This window comes from Haliotis rufescens, unplaced genomic scaffold (assembly GCF_023055435.1).
Source record: "Haliotis rufescens isolate VD_foot unplaced genomic scaffold, xgHalRufe1.0.p SCAF_37, whole genome shotgun sequence".
Classification (NCBI taxonomy): Eukaryota; Metazoa; Mollusca; class Gastropoda; order Lepetellida; family Haliotidae; genus Haliotis; species Haliotis rufescens.
The window spans coordinates 3,931,353-3,942,356 of NW_025964079.1; the positions used below are offsets into that span (position 1 = coordinate 3,931,353).

The 11,004-nt window shown below is 40.9% G+C and overlaps 1 protein-coding gene across 2 annotated transcripts in view; it reads left to right on the top strand.

The window, feature by feature from the left end:
- The window catches only part of LOC124144328 (calpain-3-like), a 32,939-nt gene extending 28,054 nt beyond the window's left edge, over positions 1–4,885 (top strand). For both annotated transcript variants that reach the window (XM_048381314.1, XM_048381313.1), the window contains exons 15-16: positions 3,868–4,088; positions 4,320–4,885. In XM_048381314.1, the coding sequence (XP_048237271.1) occupies positions 3,868–4,088; positions 4,320–4,341 (243 nt within the window). In that variant the 3' untranslated portion in view covers positions 4,342–4,885. The remainder of the gene's footprint in view (positions 1–3,867; positions 4,089–4,319) is intronic.
- Positions 4,886–11,004: the final 6,119 nt, after the last annotated feature.

Below are 11,004 nucleotides of genomic sequence, written 5' to 3' on the forward strand. Positions count from 1 at the left end.
AAAACAGGAATGCCTTGTTTCCTATTGACTTGTCAGTACAGTTGTACCTTTGGCCTGAAACGTTAAACCAGACCTGATGTTGACTGCTCAGAACACTTACGTGCATACAAAGTAACCAGGATTCATCAATACTGACAGTTTTTGTGGGAATGCATCTTCCCGAGTCAAGGGCGTTAACTGACTATGAAAGTCCAGTTTCCACCCTTGCCAAACTAGGCTGGAAATCCGGTGTTATAGTTTGGCTGGACTTACGAGTCTATGCATAGTCCAATCAAAATCGTGTAACGATCAAGACATTCGGTTCATAAACAACATTGATTTCAATGTGCAGATTGGGTGTCGAGTGATATTTTGCAAATCTTTTCATATTTTTAATCAAGGTGTTCAAGTGATTTGATGCACTTCGCAGGGTAAGACCCTTTTATTACAGCGTCTTGATTATCCATCAGATCATCTTTACTGGACGCCACTATTTTGCTTGCAAGTGATATGGGAGATGGAATCTGATTGCTCAATAGGAGGGACATTAAAGGGACATAACTCATACCACTAGTGGCATTACGATCGAGCCACAAAATTCCAGCCCAGTTCAGCAAAGGGTGGAAACCGGACTTTTATAGTCAGTTAATGCCCTTGCCTCAGGAAGATGATGGGAATGCTATTGTCCGGGTTACTTGGGTTTCATTGCATCACAAAAATGTTTTCATTTTCAGATCACGTGAGCACCTTGATTAAAAACATGAATAGGTTTGGAAAAATAGCTGTTCATGCCCAGTTGACAGTACACCTCTTTTGCAAATCCTGCAGTTGACCGAAATCAGCATTTTGAAATCAATGTTGTTTAAAAACCGGATATCGATTTTGTTACGTGATTTTGATTTGACTATGCATAGACTCGCTAGAAAAATAGCTGTTCACGCCCAGTTGACAGTACACCTCTTTTGCAAATCCTGCAGTCAACAGAAATCAACATGTTGAAATCAATGTTGTTAACAAACCAGATGTCGATATTGTTATGCGATTTTGATTGAACTATGCATAGACTCTCTAGTCCAGCCAAATTGTAACTCCATCTTTCCAGCCCAGTTCAGCAAGGGTGGAAAGTGGACTTTTATAGTCAGTTAACGCCCTTGTCTTAGGAAGATGGTGAGAATGCTATTTTCTGGGTTACTTGGGTTTCATTGCATCACGATAATGTTTTCATTGTTTCAACTAATAACTCACCCGCCTCGACAAGGGATGAGGTGAAATGAGTTGGTTGGTTGGTTTGTTGTTTTACGCCGCACTCAGCAATATTCAAGCTATATGATGGCGGTCTGGAAATATTCGAGTCTGGACAAGACAATCCAGTGATTTATATCATGAGTATCGATCCACACAATTGGGATTGATGACATGCTTCAACCAAGTCAGCAAGCCTGACTACTCGATCCCGTTAGTCGCCCCTTGCGACAAGCATACCGGTAGTCACCTTTTACGGGAAGCATGGGTTGCTGAAGACCTATTCTACCCCAGATCAACAGGCTAGGTGAAATGGGACTTTGCGTCACGTTTAAGCTTGTTTCACTCATACGGCAACATGTATGTATGTGTGTGTGTGGCTGCTTGTACTCGTCTGGACTTATGCCGGACGCCCACTGAGATATCATGACACAGCTTAACATGAATACCCCACCCAGACACAGTACAGTCAAGTCTTGTTAAGCCGACACTCGTTTATCTGACAATCGGCTTCATCCGACACAAATGATGGGAACCGATTTAATCAGTGCTATTTAGACCAGTTAATCCGACAGTCTCGCACTCAGACTCCGACACATCCAATTTGCAACGAATTGCTGAAATCACTCATCAATCAGTCTCGTTAATCCGACAGTGATCTGCGTACTCCATGGTTATCTGTCCGCGAGTACACAGTCCCATGTTTTGATGCAAGACGAGTCGGCGAGTAGCTGCATATTTCAACGTCTGCAGGGATAAACTTGCTTAACAATAAACAATTACTGACTTAAATAAACAAAACAGGATTAATTTCATGCCTAGATTGCCTCAATCTCATTAAAATCGGATACAAGTTCTCGCTACTGCTGAGGACAACCATTCGTGAACTTTGACCGACCAATGACATTACTAACAGGAAATCGACATCAGCCACTAAAAAAGCAGCTTTCTTAAGCATTGCGGCACTAGTTTTAAATTAGCGACTTCCATTCCAGACTATGCTTTAAAAAGTATTTTGAATCAGTCATACAATCCGTAACAGTAGTTTTGTGTAAAACTTTAGAGATTGCATGATTAGAAAACATATTCCGCTAACATTGTAACACTACAATATGAATATTTCTTTTTTCCTTTTTTTATTATGTGTTCGTATCATTATCTATCGTGTAGTTGTCCAATTTTCGATCACGAACGTTGATACCACCTAATTTCGTTTATCCGACATACTCGTTTATCCGACATAATCATATGCAACCAACAATGTCGGATTACCGGGACTTGACTGTATACAGGCTCAGAGGTGACTTGTCCTTGTTTTTCTCCCTTAATGCCGAACGCCAAGCAAGGTAACTAGAAGTGCAATCTTTTAACATCATTTGGTGTGACGCGGCCAGGGGATTGAACCAGAGATCTTCCTCTTTCTGGGCAGGCACTGTATCCACTACACCATGTAGGCAGTCCCTCAACACACATGTCACATTGTTTTGGGATTATACTTGGGTCAGGGGCGGTCAAGGCAAATCTGAATCAGATCAAGTTTGTTTGTGGTTTAACACCACACTCAGCAATATTCCAGCTTTATGACGGCGATGTGTAAATAATCAAGTCTTGACCAGACAATCCTGTGATTGATATCACGAGCATCGATCTACAGCAAAAAAATGATCCAAAAAGTCCAGCTCGTCAACTTCAATTATGTCAGTGGAAGCGTTGGCTCACTCAGAAAATCTATTTCATTATTTATCATATAAACAGTTACTTTTGTTTTAATTTTGTAGTAATATCTTTGTATTTTTATATTAGAGTGAGTGAGTGAGTGAGTGAGTGAGTGAGTATGGGGGACATCAGAACTGGGCTTCACACATTGTACCCATGTGGGGAATCGGATTCGGGTCTTTGGCGTGATGAGCAAACGCTTTAACCACTAGGCTACCCGACCGCTCCTTATATATCACATAGATGGAGTTGACATATGGAGTTCAACTTCTTTATTCATTCAATGCAACATTCCAGTACAGGTGGTCCATTTTATGAAGAATCACTTGCTTGATAAAGGAACAAGCATCTATACTGGAACATCATTTTTAAAGAATAATAAAGTTAAAATGTATGTACCGTATTCGATGTAATAAGCACCCCCGCTCTAATAAGCGCCCACGGCGATATTTGCTAATATATTGGCCAGTGAACAATCCCAATTAGCCCCCCTTCCGATTGATCAATGTACACAAGACTTATATATTCGCTTAAAATACGCACTCATCTGTTATATGCACACTTAATTAGGGGCAATTAAATTCTGGAAAAATATATCTGTCGTACATAAACATTTCAGGCTGTCAGCATAAACCACGAAATTTACCTTTTAACTCTGTTTTTTATCACTTAAATAATATTCTAATAAGAGCCCCCTATTTCTAATTTTGAGAGCGCCCTGGGCGCTTATTACTTCGAATACGGTATGTCTTTTTTGATACCACAGCTTCAGTATTCTACTCAAGGACAATCATAAGGGCTGTTGGGCAAATAAAATAATTCACATATTTTTTGTTTTATTTTGTGATTGTGGCTGGTGTAGACTGAAAAAAAACCCCAAAACATGTTGCCTGAAAAAAAGACTTCTGCATGGTGCCCTCTTATCTTCAGCTGCAGAGGGAGGCCCCCGTGGACATCGACTACCTCTATGACCAGTACGACAACTGCCCAGAGACAGAAGGGGGAGACGGCTCCTTCATGATCACGTGGGACTTGAACTTGAAGTATGTGCTGCCACCTGGCGACTACGTGGCCGTAATACACATGGATGAACCCAACACGGAGAAGGCCTATGCCCTGCTCGTCCGATCTTCTGCACACCTTAACATTAGGTGAGTTATGGAATCATGGAGATAATAGTCACTTTTTTGTTTATTTGTTGTTTACTGCCGCACTTCGATATGATATACCTCCACAGGAAGTTGCATCATGTTGACATTCTAGTCAGCCAATCAGCCTTCTAAGTTCTTGGGATGATAAGCGAACCATTCAGACTAGCATTTCAGATTTTGTTACTCAAAATGGCCTGCCCCAATTTGTCAATTTCTGACCATGTGTTACAGAGGCTACCAGACGGGACAGTGAGAAGCTGAAAACCACATGACCTTGGACAAAGTGTAACAGTTGGGCATTAAACAGCTCCGTTCATCATCTTCCACATGACATCTCTACTTATAGAGGCGCTACAGCGGAATCACTCGACACGCCATTGTTGTGCCATGGAGAGTTGTCTCATGTATAGGGTCCGAAGGCACTGCAACTTGCTGGAGTTGTTTCTGACCCCTATCTGGGTTGGAATCATATATCTGAATATCTGGCTCCATTTAGCTATATAAAACCAGTGCCACCTATTTTTTTTTCAAAATGCAACCGAATAGTTATGTCTACATGCACTAAGTGCATGTAAAAAAATTCTAACCGCTTCTTGTCCACACACAAAATCAATCTTTGAACACACTCAGTGCCTATAAAAATGATTTACTATACTACATCCCTCATTCCTTTGTAATGTGTAATTTGTCATACTTTTATAGTTTGTTTTGTTTTGTTTGTTGTTTTACGCCGCACTCAGCAATATTCTAGCTATATGACGATGGTCTGTAAATAATCGAGTTTGGACCAGACAGTCCAGTGATTGACATCATGGCCATCGATTCATGCAATTGGGATTGATCACATGCGTCAACCAAGTCAGCGAGCCTGACCACCCGATCCCGTTATCGTTTCTTACGACAAGCATAGTCACCTTTTACAGCAAGGATGGGTTGCTGAAGAGCTATTCTATCCCAGAACTTTACGGGTCTGTTGACAGAAGTTGGACTGGTTTGTTTGCCCGTTTTTTGAGAAGACAATTCAACATGAGCTTAATAACTTTTTCAGGGATCACAGGATAAAGTGCCACTGACATATCACTGGTCCTCGTTCAACAATATCTGTCGTTTTATTTTTATACACAAACAAGAAAATAGGACTGACATTTCATAATTTCCAGTCAGCCTTGCTGTCTTTGAATCAGTCCATCTACCTATCATCATATTCATATTTCTATCTGCCACATGCTTGCATTCAACTTATCTATACTACTCAAAAGAAGTTAAGGACTATTACTGTAGTTAATCGATCATCACATTACAGATTATCTAGGATTGGGTGATCTTTAACTTCTTTTGAGTAATATATACCAATCAAACTGTTCATATTCTTTTTTTAATCTCATATGATATCAGTTCGCACTTTACAGATAATCAGTTTTAAATTTTGCAATATTTTTATAGCTGCAATGACCACATCCTTAGTTTTTCTCTTTGTTGTGTTTTTCAGCACGTTTGTTTGTTTTATAGTTACCAAGGCTACAAGTGTACAGATAATGTAGCCAGACTGGACTTTGTTATGTTTTACACATTTCATCTGTGATATTAATAAAACATTTCTTATACACGGAACCAAGATGTTGTTTTTGAGACAGTGTGAAAGAGAACACATTTCTTCCAAAATGTCACAGAGTGAGTGGTTGTTTGTTGTTTCACGCCGTTCACGCCGCTCTCAGCAAATTATAATCAAGTATGGACCATTCATCCTGTCATTGACATCTTAAGCATCGATCTATGCAATTGGGAATGACGACATGCATCAACTAAGTCAGCTAGTCTGACCACCCGATCCCCTTAGTCGCCTCTTATGACAAGCTTTGGTTGCTGAAGATCTAACCTGGATCTTCATGGGTACTGAGTGCCAGCTATTTTGCAACGGTCTGTTGATAATCCTGTCTGGACCAGGAAAACCTGACAGAAAGCATGAGTAATGGGATTGTCTACTCCATGGTTACGATGGACTACTTTCCTGCTTGTAATTCATTGATAAGTTTCTCGTGCTTCTGTTGTTTTTGTGGTTTTGGAGCGTTTAATAAATGTTTTTTAATCTTGTCTAGAAACAAACTAATGCACCTGTGCCTGTCACGTACCATTTATCTTACAACTCGATGTTTCAAAACTTTTGCTTGTTGAGACGTTTTGAAACCACTGTTAAGATAGATGGTATCTGCCAACCACTTGTGTAGTGAAGTGAGGTGAAATGGGTTTAACTTTGCGTCCAAGATTATAGTGAGTGAGTGAGTATGGTTTTACGCCGCTTTTAGCAATATTCCAGCAACATCACGGCGGGGGACACCAGAAATGGGCTTCACACATTGTACCCATGTTGGGATTCGAACCCGGGTCTTCAGCGTGACGAGCGAACGCTTTAACCACTAGGCTACCCAACCGCCCCCCAAGATTATTGAACTTATATGCATGCATGTGTGAGTGGCTGCTTGTACTTGTCTGGTCTGACGCCGATTTATAGTGCTAGCCCACTGAGATACCATTCCGCAGTTGAACATGAATATCCAACTCAGACACAGTATACTGATTCCGAACCGACCAGTCCTTGTTTTAGCCCCTTAATGCCGAGTGCCAGACAGGGTAACAACGAGTACCATCTTTTAACATGTTTAACACGGGTGGGGATCGAACCCTGGACCTTCGCTCCCCGGGCAGATGCTCTGCCACTAGACCACGGAGGCGGTCCCACTTGTGTAGTAATATCATATAATATAATATATATAGCCTACTGCAACCTCAAACCAAGTACCTTACCTCCAGCCAACAGAATGACGAGCTGACATTGACAATGTCCCCCAATGCAGTACAATTAATATAAACACCAGAAAATCCTGATTCCAGCCATCGTTTGTTTGTTTGTTGTTTAACGCAGCACAAGGCAATATTCCAGCTATATGATGGCGGTCTGTAAATAATCAAGTGAATCAAGACAATCCAGTGAATGACATCATGAGCGTCGATCCACGCAACTGGGATACGATGATATGCATAGACTTATTATATGCTCTAAAACCAGCGTGTCTGACCACCCGATCCCGTTAGTCGCCTCTTACGACAAGCATAGTTGCCTTTTATGGCAAGCAAGGGTTGCTGAAGACCTATTCTAACCCCGATCTTCACGGGTCTCTAGCCACCGTAATAAGTGTGTGAGCGAGTTTGGTTTAGCCCTTCTTTTAACAAGTTAGCCCTTCAAGTTATATCACAGTGTGTCAGCTTGATGTGGGAGCAAAGCCCAAAGTGATGCAGGTCTTAGACATTTACCACTTTGGTGAAATCCACAAGCACGGGTATGGTGCTGGCAAACTTAGAAACATAATCTGGGCAAACCAGGATTTGAACCCACAATCATAGGTTTCTGGCGTAGCTACCTTAATATGAAAGTGATACACACATGATTTCATTTCCGGTTGCGGAAAATGAGTTATATGCTGTGCAACATCAAAACATCAACAAGTTTTGATATATTTGACATCAAGAGGGTGAGATTGTATTTGTCATCCCAAATCATACTTACAACCTCTTCAGTGTGTTAACAATAATATCCATTGTCTAGAGTCTAAAAAATATAGCCAACCAGATTAGTGATGTAATTTGATTGTGATTTCATGGTAATGATGATGTCACAATGTCCTACAAAGCACTGTGATGCAATTTCATTGTAATGATGTCTCCTGTGGAAGCCAGTTTGGGATGATAAATACAAATCTCCTGCTGATGGTGGGGCAAATTCAGAAGCCACAACAGGTGAACACCAAGTATGGGTGCAACAATTCACCAATATAGGGCGCATTTGATGATTTGTTTTTTGTTTAATGCCGCACTCAACAATATTAAAGCTATATGACAGCAGTCTGTAAATAATCGAGTCGGACCAGAAAATCCAGTGATTGACATCATGAGCGTGGATCCACGCAAATGGGATACGATGACATGCATCAACCAAGTCAGTGACGCTGACGACCCGATTGTTGTTAGTCACCTCTTATGTCAAGCATAGTTGCCTTTCACAGCATCCATGGGTCACTGGAGACCTATTCTACCCCGGATCTTCACGGGTCTGCTTTTAATGATACGATCCATGATACATCAACACCAATCTCATTAAAATCAGATCTTAGTTCTCGCTACCGCTAAACAAAGATCTGGTGACATCCCATTACGGGTCACATCAGACCGACCTTGGGCGAACTTTGACGGACCAATGTAATGACTGACAAGAAGTCCACATTAACCAATCAGAAGGCAGCTGCTCGTGCTTTACGGCACTAATTTGAAATTGGCGACTACGCTTCTAAACATATTTTGACAAATTCTCGATTACAAATTTGAAACCTGAACAAAAAAACATTCTGGAATGTTTGATAGATGGTCTAGATTGTATGGATTCTGTCTTTGAATCAGTCCATCTACCTATCATCATATTCATATTTCTATCTGCCACATGCTTGCATTCAACTTATCTATACTACTCAAAAGAGGTTAAGGACTATTACTGTAGTTAATTGATCATCACATTACAGATTATCTAGGATTGGGTGATCTTTAACTTCTTTTGAGTAATATATACCAATCAAACTGTTCATATTCTTTTTTGAATCTCATGTGATATCAGTTCGCACTTTACAGATAATCAGTTTTAAATTTTGCAATATTTTTATAGCTGCAATGACCACATCCTTAGTTTTTCTCTTTGTTGTGTTTTTCAGCACGTTTGTTTGTTTTATAGTTACCATGGCTACAAGTGTACAGATAATGTAGCCAGACTGGACTTTGTTATGTTTTACACATTTCATCTGTGATATTAATAAAACATTTCTTATACACGGAACCAAGATGTTGTTTTTGAGACAGTGTGAAAGAGAACACATTTCCTCCAAAATGTCACAGAGTGAGTGGTTGTTTGTTGTTTCACGCCGTTCACGCCGCTCTCAGCAAATTATAATCAAGTATGGACCATTCATCCTGTCATTGACATCTTAAGCATCGATCTATGCAATTGGGAATGACGACATGCATCAACTAAGTCAGCTAGTCTGACCACCCGATCCCCTTTGTCGCCTCTTATGACAAGCTTTGGTTGCTGAAGATCTAACCTGGATCTTCATGGGTACAGAGTGCCAGCTATTTTGCAACGGTCTGTTGATAATCCTGTCTGGACCAGGAAAACCTGACAGAAAGCATGAGTAATGGGATTGTCTACTCCATGGTTACGATGGACTACTTTCCTGCTTGTAATTCATTGATAAGTTTCTCGTGCTTCTGTTGTTTTTGTGGTTTTGGAGTGTTTAATAAATGTTTTTTAATCTTGTCTAGAAACAAACTAATGCACCTGTGCCTGTCACGTACCATTTATCTTACAACTCGATGTTTCAAAACTTTTGCTTGTTGAGACGTTTTGAAACCACTGTTAAGATAGATGGTATCTGCCAACCACTTGTGTAGTGAAGTGAGGTGAAATGGGTTTAACTTTGCGTCCAAGATTATAGTGAGTGAGTGAGTATGGTTTTACGCCGCTTTTAGCAATATTCCAGCAACATCACGGCGGGGGACACCAGAAATGGGCTTCACACATTGTACCCATGTTGGGATTCGAACCCGGGTCTTCAGCGTGACGAGCGAACGCTTTAACCACTAGGCTACCCAACCGCCCCCCAAGATTATTGAACTTATATGCATGCATGTGTGAGTGGCTGCTTGTACTTGTCTGGTCTGACGCCGATTTATAGTGCTAGCCCACTGAGATACCATTCCGCAGTTGAACATGAATATCCAACTCGGACACAGTATACTGATTCCGAACCGACCAGTCCTTGTTTTAGCCCCTTAATGCCGAGTGCCAGACAGGGTAACAACGAGTACCATCTTTTAACATGTTTAACACGGGTGGGGATCGAACCCTGGACCTTCGCTCCCCGGGCAGATGCTCTGCCACTAGACCACGGAGGCGGTCCCACTTGTGTAGTAATATCATATAATATAATATATATAGCCTACTGCAACCTCAAACCAAGTACCTTACCTCCAGCCAACAGAATGACGAGCTGACATTGACAATGTCCCCCAATGCAGTACAATTAATATAAACACCAGAAAATCCTGATTCCAGCCATCGTTTGTTTGTTTGTTGTTTAACGCAGCACAAGGCAATATTCCAGCTATATGATGGCGGTCTGTAAATAATCAAGTGAATCAAGACAATCCAGTGAATGACATCATGAGCGTCGATCCACGCAACTGGGATACGATGATATGCATAGACTTATTATATGCTCTAAAACCAGCGTGTCTGACCACCCGATCCCGTTAGTCGCCTCTTACGACAAGCATAGTTGCCTTTTATGGCAAGCAAGGGTTGCTGAAGACCTATTCTAACCCCGATCTTCACGGGTCTCTAGCCACCGTAATAAGTGTGTGAGCGAGTTTGGTTTAGCCCTTCTTTTAACAAGTTAGCCCTTCAAGTTATATCACAGTGTGTCAGCTTGATGTGGGAGCAAAGCCCAAAGTGATGCAGGTCTTAGACATTTACCACTTTGGTGAAATCCACAAGCACGGGTATGGTGCTGGCAAACTTAGAAACATAATCTTGGCAAACCAGGATTCGAACCCACAATCATAGGTTTCTGGCGTAGCTACCTTAATATGAAAGTGATACACACATGATTTCATTTCCGGTTGCGAAAAATGTATGTTATATGCTGTGCAACGTCAAAACATCAACAAGTTTTGATATATTTGACATCAAAAGACAAGAGGGTGAGATTTTATTTGTCAATCCAAATCATACTTACAACCTCTTCAGTGTGTAAACAATAATATCCATTGTCTAGAGTCTAAAAAATATAGCCAACCAGATTAGTGATGTAATTTG